Below are 17,861 nucleotides of genomic sequence, written 5' to 3'. Positions count from 1 at the left end.
GAAGATACTGATCTGAAATTCACAATTTACTGGAAAACTCATTTCAGTTGCTTTTGAATACCCCTAAAAGGGAAGTCTCTCATTTTATTTCAGAATGAGGTGGAGGGAAAATGAATAATTGCTGTTTGCCATGTTGTGTAAAGTAGCCTTAAGATGAAGAGTGAATCTTCAGAAAATGACCCACTTGAACTCATTTCCCTGTTGGTTTTTCTATTGTAGGGAACACTGGGAACACATTTAAGATAGAACCAGTCCTGGGCATCATCACTGTTTCTAAAGAGCCAGACATGACAACAATGGGTCAGTTTGTCCTGTCAGTCAAAGTCACGGATCAGGGTTCCCCGCCGATGTCTGCCACCGCGATTGTGCGAATTTCTGTCACCATGTCTGATAATTCTCACCCCAAGTTCACTCACAAAGACTACCAAGCAGAAGTAAATGAAAATGTTGATATTGGAACATCAGTCATTCTAATCTCTGCCATCAGTCAATCCACCCTCATTTATGAAGTCAAAGATGGAAACGTTGATGGGATTTTCACCATAAATCCCTATTCTGGAGTCATCACCACACGGAAGGCACTGGATTACGAGCGTACCTCCTCTTATCAGCTCATTGTCCAGGCCACCAACATGGCAGGAATGGCTTCCAACGTCACAGTCAATATTCAGGTTGTTGATGAAAATGATAATGCGCCAGTTTTTCTCTTTTCTCAGTATTCGGGTAGCCTAAGCGAGGCAGCCCCCATCAATAGCATCGTCAGGAGCTTGGACAACAGCCCGCTGGTGATTCGGGCTACAGATGCCGACAGCAGTCGGAATGCTCTGCTTGTGTATCAGATTGTTGAGTCCACGGCCAAGAAGTTCTTCACGGTGGACTCCAGCACAGGTGCGATCAGAACAATCTCCAACCTGGACCATGAAACCATCGCCCATTTCCATTTTCATGTGCATGTGAGAGACAGTGGTAGCCCCCAGCTGACGGCAGAGAGTCCCGTTGAAGTCAACATAGAAGTGACAGATGTGAATGACAACCCACCTGTGTTCACTCAGGCTGTGTTTGAGACTGTCTTACTTCTACCTACCTATGTCGGAGTGGAGGTTCTGAAAGTTAGTGCCACAGATCCTGACTCCGAGGTGCCCCCAGAACTGACGTACAGCCTAATGGAAGGTAGCTTGGATCATTTTTTAATTGACTCAAATAGTGGAGTGCTCACTATTAAAAATAACAACCTCTCCAAAGATCACTACATGCTGATAGTTAAGGTGTCTGATGGAAAGTTCTATAGTACTTCCATGGTCACCATCTTGGTTAAAGAAGCCATGGACAGCGGCCTCCACTTTACACAAAGCTTTTACTCCACCTCCATCTCAGAGAACAACACGAACATAACCAAAGTTGCTATTGTCAATGCAGTGGGAAATCGCCTTAATGAGCCCTTAAAATACAGCATCTTAAACCCAGGAAATAAGTTCAAGATAAAATCTACCTCAGGGGTCATTCAGACCACCGGAGTCCCCTTTGACCGTGAAGAACAAGAGTTATATGAGCTGGTTGTGGAAGCCAGCCGAGAGCTAGACCATCTGCGGGTGGCAAGGGTGGTGGTCAGGGTTAACATCGAAGACATAAACGACAATTCTCCAGTCTTTGTGGGCCTCCCTTACTACGCTGCTGTGCAAGTTGATGCTGAGCCTGGCACCCTGATTTACCGAGTGACAGCCATTGACAAAGACAAAGGTGCAAATGGAGAAGTGACCTACCTCTTACAGGATGACTATGGCCACTTTGAAATTAACCCTAATTCAGGGAAAGTTATTTTAAAAGAAGCTTTCAACTCTGACTTGTCCAACATTGAGTATGAAGTCACCATCCTAGCCAAAGATGGTGGAAAACCCTCTTTGTCCACATCCGTGGAACTTCCCATCACTATTGTCAACAAAGCAATGCCTGTGTTTGATAAGCCCTTTTATACAGCATCCATCAACGAAGACATCAGCGTCAACACCCCCATTCTAAGCATCAACGCCACCAGCCCAGAAGGCCAGGGCATCATATACATCATTATTGATGGGGATCTTTATAAACAATTTAACATTGACTTTGACACTGGGGTCCTGAAAGTCATTAGCCCTTTGGATTATGAAATTACATCTGTTTACAAGTTGACAGTAAGAGCCAGTGACGCCCTTACTGGGGCCAGGGCTGAAGTCACTGTTGACTTGCTACTTAATGATGTAAATGACAACCCCCCTATTTTTGATCAACCCACGTACAATACCACATTATCAGAAGCTTGTCTCATTGGGACACCTGTTTTACAAGTTGTCTCTACAGATGCAGACTCAGAAAACAATAAAATGGTCCATTATCAGATCGTCCAGGATACTTACAACAGCACGGATTATTTTCACATAGACAGCGCAAGTGGCTTAATCCTGACAGCGCGGATGCTGGACCATGAGTTAGTGCAACACTGCACTTTGAAAGTCAGAGCCACAGATAATGGCTTCCCATCACTGAGCAGCGAGGTCCTGGTTCATATCTACATCTCGGATGTAAATGACAACCCTCCAGTCTTTAATCAGCTCATTTATGAGTCATATGTGAGTGAATTAGCCCCCCGGGGCCATTTTGTAACTTGTGTGCAAGCCTCCGATGCAGACAGCTCTGATTTTGACCGGTTGGAATACAGCATTTTATCTGGGAATGACCGGACGAGCTTTCTGATGGACAGCAAGAGTGGCGTCATCACGCTCTCCAACCACCGGAAGCAGCGGATGGAGCCTCTGTACAGTCTCAATGTGTCCGTCTCTGATGGGCTGTTCACTAGCACTGCCCAGGTGCATATCAGGGTCCTCGGGGCCAACCTGTACAGCCCTGCCTTTTCGCAAAGCACCTATGTAGCTGAGGTGAGAGAGAACACGGCCGCTGGGACAAAGGTAATTCACGTTCGAGCCACGGATGGGGATCCAGGGACATATGGGCAGGTCAGCTACGCCATCATCAATGACTTTGCTAAGGATCGATTCCTCATAGATGGCAATGGACAGGTCATCACAACAGAAAGGCTCGACCGGGAAAACCCTCTGGAAGGAGACATCAGTATTTTTTTGAGGGCCCTTGATGGTGGAGGGAGAACAACTTTCTGCACCGTGAGGGTGATTGTGGTGGATGAAAATGACAATGCCCCCCAGTTCATGACAGTGGAATACAGAGCCAGCGTCAGGGCAGATGTCGGACGGGGTCACCTGGTCACTCAGGTTCAAGCCGTGGATCCAGACGATGGAGCGAATGCAAGGATTACTTATTCCCTCTATAGCGAGGCCTCGGTCTCGGTGGCTGACCTCCTGGAAATCGATCCTGACAATGGCTGGATGGTCACAAAGGGCCATTTTAACCAGCTGAAAAACACAGTGCTGTCCTTCTTTGTCAAAGCAGTGGATGGGGGCATTCCGGTGAAGCATTCCCTCATCCCCGTCTACATCCACGTCTTACCCCCTGAAACATTCTTGCCGTCCTTCACCCAGTCTCAGTATTCCTTCACCATTTCAGAAGATACAGCCATTGGGAGCACGGTGGACACCCTGAGGATTTTGCCCACTCAGAAAGTCAAGTTCAGCACAGTTAATGGGGAGCGGCTGGAAAATAACAAAGGAGCTGTCTTCATCATAGAACAGGAAACAGGCACGATCAAGCTGGACAAACGTCTTGACCATGAGATCAGCCCAGCTTTCCACTTCAAAGTAGCAGCCACTATACCCCTGGACAAGGTAGACATTGTGTTCACGGTGGATGTAGACATCAAGGTACTGGATCTGAATGACAACAAGCCAGTCTTTGAAACTTCAAGCTATGAGACGATCATCATGGAAGGGATGCCTGTGGGCACCAAACTCACGCAGGTGAGAGCCATCGATATGGACTGGGGAGCCAACGGGCAGGTCACCTACTCCCTCCACTCAGATTCCCAACCTGAAAAGGTGATGGAAGCGTTCAACATTGACAGCAACACAGGCTGGATCAGTACCTTGAGAGACCTGGATCACGAGACAGACCCCACGTTCACCTTCTCCGTGGTGGCCTCCGACCTCGGGGAGGCCTTCTCTCTTTCTTCCACAGCATTGGTCTCTGTCAGGGTGACGGATATAAATGACAACGCTCCGGTCTTTGCCCACGAGGTGTACCGAGGGAACGTGAAGGAGAGCGACCCTCCGGGCGAGGTGGTGGCTGTCCTCAGCACATGGGACAGAGACTCTTCTGACATCAATCGACAAGTGAGCTATCATATTACAGGTAAGTCTGTCACCCTTGGTTTTCACTATGTGCTCTGCTTTCTAAAGAAAGATGGCAGGTGGCAGAGGGGTAAGAGTAGGAGAGAAGAAGGAAGATGAGATGAGAGTTTGAGAAGTTTTCTTACCTCTCTGGGGCTGAGGAAAATATCTGAGTAGCGTCAGTTTTTTAGTTGTTACTAACTCAGCCTTAGTTTGGAGTTCATTGTTTTGCCTATGACAGATTACCCAGATTGGTACCCAGTCCTTGAGTCAATTTTTATCATTTAAAAAAGAGTCCAGCCAAATATCTCAGTGGAAGAAATGAAAATGACAGCTCTTTTTGATTGGGGGCGGGGGAATGTAAGTTTTTTTTAAGTATATTCCTTTCTCCTACTTTTTGTAGCGGTAAGAAAAATAAATAGCTTTACTTACAAGTCTTTCCTGGTAGTAAAAACTCAGATGCGTGCACGCACACAACACACACATGTACAAATCAGAGGGCATGGTTCGACCTTTTGCTGAAAAATGTTAAATTATAACTCCAAGTCAAAGGGTATGTCTTCTGACATCACAATTTTCTTGGATCCCTTTTCTGTCTTTCCAGATAGTACATAGCAGTTCAATAGGAAAGCCAAGATAGACAAATGAGGTCACCCAGAGTGCACAAAAAACGTCACCATTACTCTAAGGGGCAGAGGCTCTCATGTCAGAGTGAAGAAGGGGTGTCACTGATCAGGAATAGCTTTCTGGGGGTGACTGGCCTTAAACTGCAAAGAGGAGAGGGTTGGTGGTGTGGGAGCAGTCTTCCTAAAAACTATTTGGGGGTTTTAAAGCTAATATTTTGATGTCGTGACATTCAAAGGCAGAACATAAGCAAAGTGCCAAAAGATTTTAAAGAATCCATCCATACTCGTAGTCAGGTGGCCTCCCTTTAGAAAAACTACATTATTCAAAGTGAACAATGAATTAATTAGAATGCCCTCAGGGCACAGAATCTGCTTAAGTACGTTAGTGGGAAAGTTAATTAATCACTGCAGAATAAGATCCACAGAAGAGCATATGTGTCATTTCTCGGGACCACAACACCTCCCCCCCCACAGCACTACTCTTTTTCTTTATGGAACTGTTTTCTGTTTAAGGGTCTTAATGCATTTGTGCTTTGTCTGATACCGTTCACTGCGGTTTTTTTTTTTTTTTCATTGAAATGTATGTTTCTGCAGTAAAGACATGAGTGATAGTGGTAAGGAAAGAAAGGTGAGTAAAGCCTCAACTTTGATTTATTTGCGTTCGGTTTCAGACAGAAAGCTTCTTAGGCATTCTTTTTTTTTTAAGTTTTTAAAAGGTTTTTATTTATTTATTTTTGGCTGCGCACGGGCTTTCTCTAGTTGTGGCGAGCGGGGGCTACTCTTCATTGCAGAGTGCAGGCTTCTCATTGCGGTGGCTTTCTCTTGTTGCGGAGCACGGACTCTAGGCATGCGGGCTCCAGTAGTTGTGGCTCGCGGGCTCAGTAGTTGTGGCTCGCAGGCTCTAGAGCGCAGGCTCAGTAGTTGTGGTGCGCGGGCTTAGTTTCCGCGGCATGTGGGATCTTCCCAGACCAGGGCTCGAACCCGTGTCCCCTGCATTGGCAGGCAGTTTCTTAACCACTGCACCACCAGGAAAGCCCTTCTTAGGCATTCTGAGGGATACTTTTCTATTTGGAAGAATGGTTAAATAATCAGCTCTAATTATTTACACATCGTCTCTGAAATTCTCAGTGGATGGTTTAAGGGACCATCCCACTGACGTTACCAAAGTAATGAGAACAGAGTAGCTTCAAGCTACTGTTACTATTAGCCGTGCCAACCACCAACAGATTTTTATTAGATTTAACTTTTGATCTTGATGTCACACAACTTGGCTGTGCTGCCACTGATAAACAGAGGACGATTAATCATTTTATTTTGCAAAAGAACAGTGTGGGCCTGCACCAGAAGCATTTAATAGAGAGGTTACATTTGTGCATGCTGAAATCATACTCAACTGAAGTATAATTGAATCCTAGCCAGTGGTAGAGGAAAGTGATTTTCCAGGGAGGACCCCGTGCCTCACCAGGGCAGGTTTCTCAGCCTCAACATTATCGGCATTGAGGGCTGGATAAGTCTCTGTTGTGGCATTGTAGGATGATTACCAGCACCTCTGGTTGCTATCCACTAGAATCCAGTAGCACCACCACCAGCATCACCCCTGATGTGACATTCAGAAATGTCTCTAGATGCTGACAAATGTCCCGGGGGTTTGCGCACAGCCGCCGTCAGTTGAGAACCACTGCCGTAGAGGAATGTGCAGCCCTCACCTTCTCTGCACTGTCTGCCCAGTACGGTCCATTTATCCTGTCGTTGTGTTGCCAAAGTTTGGCCTCTGTGCACCGGTGTCAGATTAAATCTTGGAGACAGAGTTTTGGGTGAAGTAGAAAGAAATCGCTTTATTGCTTTGCCAGGCAGAGGGGGCCACAGCGGGCTAATACCCTCAAGCCTGTGTGTCCCACCCTGGAGAGGGTACTGAAGAGTTGTCTAGTGTTCAAGGAGCAGGGCGTGGTCACCTCGTGGACATTCTGATTGGCTGGTGGTGAGGTAATCGGGAGTCAGCATCATCAACCTCCTTGTTCCAACTGGTCTGGGGTCTACCGTGCTGGTGGGCAGCACACAGTTAACCTCTCCCACCTGGTGGGGCTTTCAGTATCTGTGAAACAGCTCAAAGGACATGGCTCAGATTATCTTTAGCCCTTGAGGAGGAACTAAAGGTCCTTGACTTTGTTTAACGGCTAAAGTATTATTATTTTGTCATGCTTGACTGTTTTCCTTTCTTTCTGCATTTTCTCACTTCTCTGATTGAATTTATTCTTTGATTAAAATTTTCCTACAGACAAAAGGCAGGTAGAGGTCTATTCTAGGAAGGCCTCATAGGGTCCTGTTTGGTTACAGTTGGTCCACACTGCTGAGCCCCTGGATGCCTGTCCCCCCCCCCGCCCCCCATGCCTTACATCCAGAGTGCAGTCTGACACTCAAAGTCCCACTACTTCTCACTCAGTCCCTCCGGCAGGACCGTGGGTTTGCCCTCTGTTCTTTCATATATTTTTTTTTCTTTTTTTTTTTTTTTTATGGCTGTGTTGGGTCTTCGTTTCTGCGCATGGGCCCTCTCCAGTTGCGGCAAGTGGGGGCCACTCTTCACCATAGTGCGCGGGCCCCCCACCATCGCGGCCCCTCCTGCTGCGGAGCACAGGTTCTAGACGCGCAAGCTCAGTAATTGTGGCTCACGGGCCCAGCCTCTCCGCAGCACGTGGGATCCTCCCAGACCAGGGCCCGGAACCCGTGTTCCCCGCACCGGCAGGCAGACTCTCAACCACTGCGCCACCAGGGAAGCCCCTCTGTTCTTTTAAAGATTCGTTGTAAGAAGGTGAGATGGCTCCACTTTTTCAGTGAAGCAGCAGCCAGCAGGCAGTAGGCTTTCCTTATTTATTTGTTTATTGTCAGTCTTTCCCATCAGAAAGTCAGCTCCACCATGAAAGCAGGGGTTTTTGTCACTTTTATCCACTGCTGTAGCCCCACTGCCTGGCACGGTGCCTTGCCCAGAGCAGGTGACAAATATGTGTGAATGCCCAAACAAACGAGACAGCAATGACCTAACTGGATTCCGGACTTCTTGCCAGTTGTCTCGTCCAGTCTTCCTCCGTGTTTGAGGTGACATTATTTCCCCCTTCAGGTTTGGAAGGTCAAGGTGGTTTTCTTCTTCCTTCCTCCAAGCTGCTTTTGTCTCCCTGTAATTCAGTGATGTGGGAAAGTAACATTGCTGGGGACTACATTCAGTGTTTCAGCCTCATCAAAAGCGGTTCCACTCCAGCTTTTCTACGTTTCTTCCATTTTCACCAGCTTCACTGTGTTAAATTTGATCTAATTGCAGTGCTTATCTTTGAACGGCTCCTTCAATGACCCTGCACTGGGGCTGTTTAATCCTAATGGGTCTTCCTCTGTCACACAAACTTTTCTTCCCCAAACTTCAGTCCTTATAAGAAGAGCTGCTGTATGATAAAGCCTTCATTAAAAGATTCCTTAATAGAACTGACTGCCTTTCCTTGATTGCATAATCAACCAACGGCTAATGAAATTGTCTTGGTAACAAGAGCTATAGTGTATTACATCCTCTCTTGAGACGAAGCGGAAAGACAGTTGTATCAGCCCGATAAGAAGATTGATTGTTCACAGCTTGAATTTGATTGTCCTTAAGGGGAACTAAACAAGAGATCATCTCCAGCTTCTCTAAGTCCATTTTCTTCTCTTGGAAAGTTACTGTTTTACTTTCCACACAAGCCAAACATATAAATATCATGCTTTGTTGCAGGAAAGTCAAAAGGAAGTGAGTGTCAATTTTTTTTCAGCATCGTAAATGATGCAGTTTGAGAGGCATCTGGATGACCCCGCCCAGGCCTCTCGCTGTAGGTGGAGATCAAAGCTTTTCATTTCACATCTTCAAAAACTCTTTTTTCACCACAGGAGGGAACCCCCGAGGAAGGTTTGCCCTGGGCCTGGTGCAGAGCGAATGGAAGGTCTACGTGAAGAGACCTCTAGATAGAGAAGAACAAGACATTTACTTCCTCAATATCACCGCCACTGATGGGCTCTTTGTCACTCAGGCCATGGTGGAAGTGACTGTCAGTGATGTGAATGACAACAGCCCAGTGTGTGATCAGGTGAGATTTGCGGCTGTGTCGGATATATCACTGCTTTTTACTCTGCTTATCTAAAATTAAGTCAAAACCCATTTCACTTTTCTCCTGAGGGCCAGGCTGCTTTCTCATCTTATCTCCTTCATTAATGGGCTCCAAATGGATATAAGAGGGTTAGAGGTGGACTCTAGGATGAAATATTATAAACATGAAAACAGTATAGTTAGCAAGATCAGTACCTAATTCTGCCCACCAAAAAAACCAAACAAACAAAAAAATAAAACCAGGAGTCTCAAAATTAAATCATTTTTAAGGACTCATAAAGGACACTAGGAATTCTTCTGTCTGAATCACCGATTTCATAAAAGAAGAATGGACCACTCAAAAGTATGAATTACTTTTTTTGTATAAGGTTACACAGCTGGTTGGTAGCAACGTTGGTAATGAAGCTGGGTCTCCAGACCCCTTATGAAGTGGCCTTTCCACCACAGTTCAGAGCGTGACAGCGAATGCAAGGTGCCAGTCATTGATTTTATTTCCTTTCTTACCAAAGTTAAATCACCCTTCATTTACCTTTTCCTTACATGTGGATTGAGAGACAATATTGGTGCTCTTTAGCTCAGAAAAGTGTAGCAAATAGATTTAGTCTCTCATACTAATGCCAGATGTTAGTAGTGGCTCTTTAAAGAGTTGAAGGGTCCCAAGGATTAAGAGTAGCATGATCGATATGTGATGTGGGTCATGGTACCACAGGGGTGGGGATTTTTGTCTGTTTTCTTCTCCGTTGTACTTCTAGCATCTCAGTGGTACCTGGCACATAGTAGGTGCCCAACCAGTAGTTGTTGGTGATGAGCACGGGAGGGGCAGGGCAAGAGATAGTCTCTGTTTCATCATATGGTATAAGATGATTCTGTGGTAGAGGAAGAACATAGGTGAAGATAAATTATGCGAATGCATTTTTAAAGAAATCATTTATAATGCTAAATATGGCAACTGCCCCACAAATACTAATGATTTAATGACTTTTCTTTACCTTTGCCTAGGTTGCATATACAGCATTATTTCCCGAAGACATTCCATCGAACAAAATCATCCTGAAGGTCAGTGCCAAGGATGCTGATATTGGATCCAATGGAGATATACGATACTCACTCTATGGATCTGGAAACAATGAATTTTTTCTAGATCCACAAAGTGGTAAGGCGAAATTTATTCTTTGGGTAAATGCCATTGTTAACCCATGAGAGAAGTTAAACTCTCACATGGTCTTATCACTAGGGGGTAGTTAGTAGACAAGAGCCTTGATATGATGCCCTGCTATCTTGGACTCTTAAGAAATACTAGTAGGACATGGTGTTTGGAGGGCAGAAACCTCATTTGGCCTATAAAACTTGCCCTGACTTTACCTACATTTATTAGCAGCACCAAGTAATCAGATGTGTCTGTTTGCTTCTCCTCTTTCTCATATCCATGAGTTAAAGCGGCTGACCTATAAATAGTATAAATAGAATTCTATCACAAGTGCAAGTTTCCATGCAAACCAGACAGCAGTGCATAGTAAGGAGAGTTTTGCCCTGTGGAAATCCCTTTTGGGTCCCTATGCTTATTAACATACTTGTCTGGTTTTTATTCATCATTCCTGTCTAGTTTCTCCAAAGCTATGAGTCCTCAGACTTGCTTACATATTGAGGTAAAATTTATAAGGTGAAAGGTTATGTACACTAAAGGCAGATGCCCGCATTGAAGGCCATAGATAATGGAAATAGCATTTTCTATGGAGGTAAATTATCTCAGTGTTGTGTATTGGATGGCCCATCCATTGACAATTTTTAAATGAAGTGTAAAGATTGAATAATTTGCATATTTCCAGTGTTGTGTTCGTCATAATGAACAATAACTAATTTCTGAGTCTCCAGAAGGTATTGGCTCCTCCCTAGCCCCCTCCCATGTCCGGTGCATCTTACTGGGAAGGGCTTAGCTACATAACAATATGCTACTTGGCTAAAGAGGCCTGGCAATTTTTTATTGAATAGGTAACATTTATTAACTACTAGACCTAAAAGTACTTTATGGGATATTTGTGTTCGATTCCAAGATGAGGCAAACAAAGCATCCCCAAGGGATATTGTAACCCAGTGGAGAAGACAGAGCTGTAAGTCAATACTAATAATAACAGAAATAACAACAATAATAGTGAAAGACAGAATGAGTGCCCGGGAGAGATATCAGGAGAGATATATCTGGGCACAGAGGAAGAAGTAGCTAATATTCTGATAAGAGGGAAGGAGAAACTTTTAAAGCAGAGCTGGCATTTGAACTGAGCCAGGATTCTAGGAGCTAAAGCAGGACACTGCCGGTCACGGGGGCAGCGTGGGCAGAGAGCACGGCACATCCAGGGAAAGCTGTGTACAACATTGTCACTGGTCAGAGGAGCCACGGAATGGCTCGTGAGAAGAATGGTAGAAAAATAAATTTAGGTCAGATTTTGGAGGGTCTTGAATGCCCAACTGAAAAACCACTGGGTGTTTTGGAGAAGGGGATAATGATCCAGGCTAGATTTGAGAACTGGCTGCAGTCAGGAAGCCATAAGAGGAACAGCTTTATAAGTATAGATGGCTTCGTCCCAATGACTTCTACTAATTTTATTAAGAGTACATAATAATATTTCATGAGTCCTACTTTTCACCAAACAGTATTTATTCAGGTCTGTCATTGTGCTTATTGCCATCATCCATTGAAATTTAGGTAACAAGAATAACAAAATCCCCACAGGGGCTGACACTCAGGACCAGTACAGCTATCCGAGTGATTAAAATACAGACATAACCTCCCTGCATGTTGGTTGCCAAAGGGCTGCTGCTTTAAGCTTCTCAGATAACCCCCCACTGGAATCCTCCCCCAGCAACCACAGGCCCTACCACTATCCAGCAAATGGGGTTCGCCTGGCACAGTAGGACTCCTTCATGACCTCTTTCTGCTAAAGCCAGCCTGTTTTGACTGTTTTTCTCTAAAAGATGGGGTAAAAAAAAAAAACGTTAAATATCTGGAAGCAGACAGACTGCCCCTTCTGAGTTTACAAATCATTGACCTGATTGACCATCAGAGAACTGAGGATACGGGTCCATTCTTCATGCTTTTTCTGGAGAAAATCCAGAAACAAGGCCGATCTCCAGAGCAGTTCTTGAGAGGTTTAAAGAGGTTTGGAGCTTCTCCATGCTGCCAAGAGACGGAACCCTTGAAACAAGAGGCTTCACAGTGGGATTAATTCATCTGAAGGTCGTACAGTTGGTTTTTTGTTGCATCCAGAATCCCGTCACTTTTCCCCTGATGCTTAAAACAATTGAACTTGCTCGATTTTTCAAAGCATGAGGCGCTGGAGCCAAATGTCAGCGATCCTTCCTGTACTGGGGATTCTGTATGCACAATAATTGATTCTCTGCTCTTCAAAGAAAGACAGTTTTTGAAAAGCTAGGCCATTTATTTTCACAGGTGAGTTAAAAACCTTGGCTCTGTTGGACCGGGAGAGGGTCCCTGCGTACAGCCTCATCGCCAGGGCCACCGACGGGGGTGGCAGGTTCTGCCAGTCTGACGTCCGTCTGATCCTGGAGGATGTGAACGATAACCCCCCAGTGTTTTCGTCCGACCACTATCACGCCTGTGTCTATGAGAACACAGCCACCAAGGCTCTGTTGACGAGAGTTCAAGCAGTAGATCCCGATGTCGGTAAGTCAGCTGCACCGATGGGATGCCTCGCTGTTTGTACATTTGACACATCTTTAGGTGCTACCCGTCCTTTAGTTTCATCAGCCCACCTTGGCTCCTTACCATGAAAACAAGTACATTAAACCACATTCCAGCTCTTCCGCTGACACACTTCATAGGCACAAGAGAACTCTGCAAGGCGTCTTCCCGCCTCTTTCTAGGATTTGAAGAAGCGATACTATGAATTCCTTTACCTTTTAACAAAGAGCTTGGGGTTTGCATTTTTTTTTAACCTTTACAATAAAAATAACAGCTTTCTTACTTGCCCATTCCTCCTGAACATAGTTAAAATGCTGTGTTGTGTGGCAGGGAGAATTCATTTCCATTTCTATAAAGAATTGCAGCCCATGCTTTAGCTGAAATACGGCAATCTCGATTTACGGTGGTACCCCATAGTGCAAAGACCAATTACTAAATGTGCTGCCAGGCCAATGTGGATTTTTTTTAACTGCCGTTTTCCAGAGTATTTTGCTCATATAAACTGACATTACTAGGAGGGGTGTGGGTGTGGGTGATAAGAAGGAATTAGAATTGAAAGTTGCTAATAAAGTTTGTGTTCCAATCCACTTTACATAATGAGATGGTGAGTTAGAAAAGACCGGAGTTAATTGCTAGGTAGTCCTTCTGAGAATGCATAAGTTATTGAGGTGACTGCATGATGGAATCTAAATACGAAAGGGCATATAGACAGCCTCTTGGTTGTGCATTTTAAGAGCTGTAAATCAGGGGACTGGGGAATGGTGGGGTGTGTCTGTTATGCTAAACAGGCCTTTATATAATTCAGGGTCTTATTGCTTAATTGTGAATCGAAAGAAAAATTATTGGACTAATGGAAAAGTAAATACATGATAATTAGTTGAAAACAAATGTAGAGCCCAGGGTCTCTGCATATTTCCCCTTCGAGAAATTAGTGGCTACAGTATAAATTATTGTTCTTACCTCATTAGCATAATTTTTGAGGCTGAGAACCAACCCTTTAAAAATCTGCATATTGTAAAGCTTGGTAAAACAAAAAATGATAAACAGGAAAAGACTCTTTTCTTTTTGGCTGTGCCACGTGCCTTATGGGATCTTAGCTCCCCGACTGGGCCCTTGGCAGTGAAAGCGCTGAGTCCTAACCACTGGACCACCAGGGAATTCCGGAAAAGACTCTTTTATTGATTTATAATTATGTAATACTTACAAATACTCTTTTTTAAATGAGGATTGGAAAACATTCTGTGGACTTTTTTTTTTTTTTTTTTTAAATTTATTGATTGATTGACTGATTGCTATGTTGGGTCTTCATTTCTGTGCGAGGGCTTTCTCTAGTTGCGGCAAGCGGGGGCCACTCCTCATTGCGGTGCGCGGGCCTCTCACTATCGCGGCCTCTCTTGTTGCGGGGCACAGGCTCCAGACGCGCAGGCTCAGTAGTTGTGGCTCACGGACCTAGTCGCTCCGCGGCATGTGGGATCTTCCCAGACCAGGGCTCGAACCCGTGTCCCCTGCATTAGCAGGCAGACTCTCAACCACTACGCCACCAGGGAAGCCCCTCTGTGGGCTCTTGATAGCAGACTTTTGGGGAAAAGAGGACAGAAATCATGCAAATGAATCATCAATAATTTAAATTTGACCCTCAGAATGTGTAATGGTGCCAGAGATGAAATTTTAAGATCTAAAAATTTTTTAATTTAAATTAAAATTTCAATTTTAAAAAATTGGAGTTTTTCTACTCACCTCCTTCCTAAAGGAACTGGGTATGCTCTATGTACTAGAGATTGAACACAGAGGGCGTCTGATCAGTGCACATGGTGTTTCAGACAGTGGAGGTGGGGAGAGGTTGTTGACTCACAGATGTGGTTGTGCTGGAGGGTATGCAGTTAGCTCCGTCCTTCTCACTTCTTCTGAGTCAGCTGTCTGGGTTGGCAGTTGGGGAAGAAGGGTTGACCAGACTCTGGGCATTAGCAGGACAGAGATGATAAAGACCTTTCAAAGACCAAACCCAGAATAACGACCTTATCAGCACCTCCCTCTGCTCATTTGCACTAATTAGCAAAAAATTAGCTTAACGCTCAGAGCTTCCAACAGACACAGAGCTTGAGTGCTGCTCATATAAGATGTGTTCACCAGGCTATTGTATTCGCTTCCGGAAAACCAGAGCATAGGATTCCAGATTCTTGGTCATATTCTCAGTTTTTGTAGAACTCATTTAGCTTTAAAAAAAATAAAAACTAAGACAGCCGGGGAAGAACAAATGAACACCTCTAAAAAGGCAAGCTGAGCACCTGCTATGTCCAGGCACCATGCTGAGGAGGTGGGTGTGAAGGTCTCGGTCAGAGCCTGCAGGGGGATTCCAGAGTCAAACCCACATTCTCCAGAGTCCCGGGCATCAGTGACTGGGGGCTCATGCCATTTTCATTAGCAGCCTGATTCCCCATTTCTCTGTCTTCTGTAAGGCAGCACAGAGGAGCGTGAGCTGCATACTGAGATGACCAGTTTGTGGAGTGGGCGAATCATCTGGTGGCCAAACTCAGCCTCTGGCCTGAAGCTGAGTTTGCACATGAATCGTTAAGACTGAATCCAGCCCTCAAGTATCTTTAGTTTGGCTTACATACAGTGTTCTAAAAAGTTTGAATTAATTGTCAGTAAAAGTCAAGAGATATTTATTTGAATTTTCAATTTCTGACATTTTCTAAAAACAGCACTCAGAAGACTCAGCAATTCCAGGTGCACAGTCCCACCATGGTAGGAGCCTAATAGCAGCTGCCTCCTTGATACCAGCCAGTTCTCACCCTCCCAATCCCCAGCCATCTCACTTACTTATGTCACCACCTGACTTCATAGGCCCCTCTCTAAAGAGACAAGGAAATGTCTGATTTTTACAGAACTTTTAATTTTGAAGTAATCATAGGTTCACAGGAAGTTGCCAAAAACAAAAATGTACAGGAGGTGGCATGTACTTTTCACCCAACCCTTTCTCCCAATGATACCATCTTGCATAACTGTAGTACACTCAGATTTTGGCACAGGTGCGTGTGTGTGTGTGGTTGCGTGTGTGTGTGGTTGTGTGTGTGTGGGGTGGTTGTGTGTGTGTTTGTGGTTGTGTGTGTGTGGTTGTGTGTGTGTGGTTGTGTGGGTGGTTGTGTGTGGGTGGTTGTGTGGGTGGTTGTGTGTGTGTGTGGTTGTGTGTGGGTGGGTGTGTGTGTGGGTGTGTGTGTGTGTGGTGTGTGGGTGTGTGTGTGGTTGTGTGTGTGTTTGTGGTTGTGTGTGTGTGGTTGTGTGTAGTTGTGTGTGTGTGTGGTTCTATGCAGTTTTATCACCTGTGCAGCTTCATGTAACCACCACACACACCTCCTCCACACACTTCCTTCCCAGTCTCTAACCCCTGGCAACCACTAATCTCCGTATCTATAATTTTGTTATTCACAAATGTTATTTAAATGGAATTGTGTAGTTTGTCACCTTTTGAAAATGGCCTTTTTCACTCAGCATCATTCCTTTGAGATCCATCCAAGTGGTCTAATTGGTTTCTGACCCTAGTGAAGAACATTGGTTCAATTTGTAAAAATGACAGGGCTATTTGGTTCATGAAACTTCTTTTGTTAAGCATATTTCTTTACCTAAAGTTACAAACGATTTCAACAGCATTTGGCTGCAGTATATACTAAGTCACTATAAACCGCAGAAAAAATACAAAGATATATTAATCTGAAATCCGATTCCATTGCTTCATAAATTCAAAATGCTTACAGTGACTTGCTAACCTTTCATATCCTGGTTTTCTTATTTTAAAAAATATTATTGCTTTTAGCCAAACAACTCTTTTCCTTTGCCAAATTCATTATTCATAATGAACCAACTGCCTAGGTCAGGAATAAAATAAAAGCAGAGGAAGACAAGACCATTTTAGCACCCAATTTATGAGTTCTAAGAAATAGCATGGCAACTATCTAGATTTCAGCGTTAAATTCTTAGTTTTCCTGTAAAATGGAAACATCCTCAATCCCATGAACTAATGACATGACTTTATGACCTAACATTTATAAAATTTAATCCTTTCAGTAAAGATTAGAAGACCTTTTGTTGCACCACCTCCTCTTAAGGTAGGATTTGTGTCCAGGTTCTCAATTTTGAGGGTTTTTTAAGCTAGCAAAGGGAATATGCAGAGGTGAAAATCGGAGCTAAAATCTGTGACCATTTTAGGCAAAGTGACATGGAAATAAAATGTAAACTTGCACTGGAAAATATGCCAGGGACCATGATTTACTGAGAGGCCAATGTCCAGATATTTGAGATTCAAGAGGACATATTTTTCGTCTTATGGATCGGGGACATAAAGCAAGGAAATGTTCTAATGAGCAACTCACTCCTTTCCTGTAAAATATTTCCTACAAAGTTTAGAACTTCTTTCAGGGATTTTGGAGAAACTTGGAAGCTTGTAACATGCATTACATTTATTTTCCATTCAATATAACTGATATTTAATGAGTAGCTACGTAGCAGGCATTCTAGAAGGAACTATACAAGGAATGTGCAGTGACAGGCCCAGGTTCTGTGCAGTAGTGAAGGGCATGAATCAGCAATACATAGACCGTGAATAAAAGGCAGAGCTCGCAGAATGAATGGGATTCAACAGGCGGAGGGAGAAAGGCCTTCAGGAAGACAGGAACCAGGAGGATGAAGTTGCAAAGCTGGGAAACTCTGGACCCAATTAAATAGTTGGGAGATCATCACATGGTCAAGGACAGAGAGGAGGCAGTGAGATGAGAGAAGGCATCTGGGCATGGTTGTGGTGGTTCACAAAGACCAGGAATTGTGTGCTTAAACCAATAGATAGAAAAGAACCACCGAGCACTTTGGAGAAAAGAAATTCATCAGTTCTGGGTTTGGGAAACACTAATCTGGTAGGAGCATCTAACATGGGCGTTAGGAAATCTTCTAGGAGAGTATCAAGAAAGATCACAGGGGCCAAAATTCGAGTAGTAGCTTTGGGATTTAAAAGGAAGGAGCAGGGACTTCCCTGGTGGTCCAGTGGCTAAGACTCCACGCTCCCAATGCAGGGGGCCCAGGTTTGATCCCTGGTCACGGAACTAGATCCCCCATGCCACAACTAAGAGTTCACATGCCGTAACTAAAGATCCCGCATGCTG

At 44.4% G+C, this 17,861-nt stretch overlaps 1 protein-coding gene across 2 annotated transcripts in view; it reads left to right on the top strand.

Moving 5' to 3' along the window:
• The window catches only part of FAT3 (FAT atypical cadherin 3), a 559,291-nt gene that overhangs the window by 456,419 nt on the left and 85,011 nt on the right, over positions 1-17,861 (top strand). For both annotated transcript variants that reach the window (XM_068555275.1, XM_068555274.1), the window contains exons 9-12: positions 220-4,293; positions 8,798-8,994; positions 10,014-10,167; positions 12,460-12,693. In XM_068555275.1, coding sequence (XP_068411376.1) covers positions 220-4,293; positions 8,798-8,994; positions 10,014-10,167; positions 12,460-12,693 — 4,659 coding nt within the window. The remainder of the gene's footprint in view (positions 1-219; positions 4,294-8,797; positions 8,995-10,013; positions 10,168-12,459; positions 12,694-17,861) is intronic.

This window comes from Eschrichtius robustus, chromosome 11, assembly GCF_028021215.1.
Source record: "Eschrichtius robustus isolate mEscRob2 chromosome 11, mEscRob2.pri, whole genome shotgun sequence".
Lineage (NCBI taxonomy): Eukaryota > Metazoa > Chordata > Mammalia > Artiodactyla > Eschrichtiidae > Eschrichtius > Eschrichtius robustus.
This window is presented reverse-complemented; position numbering and strand designations above follow the sequence as displayed.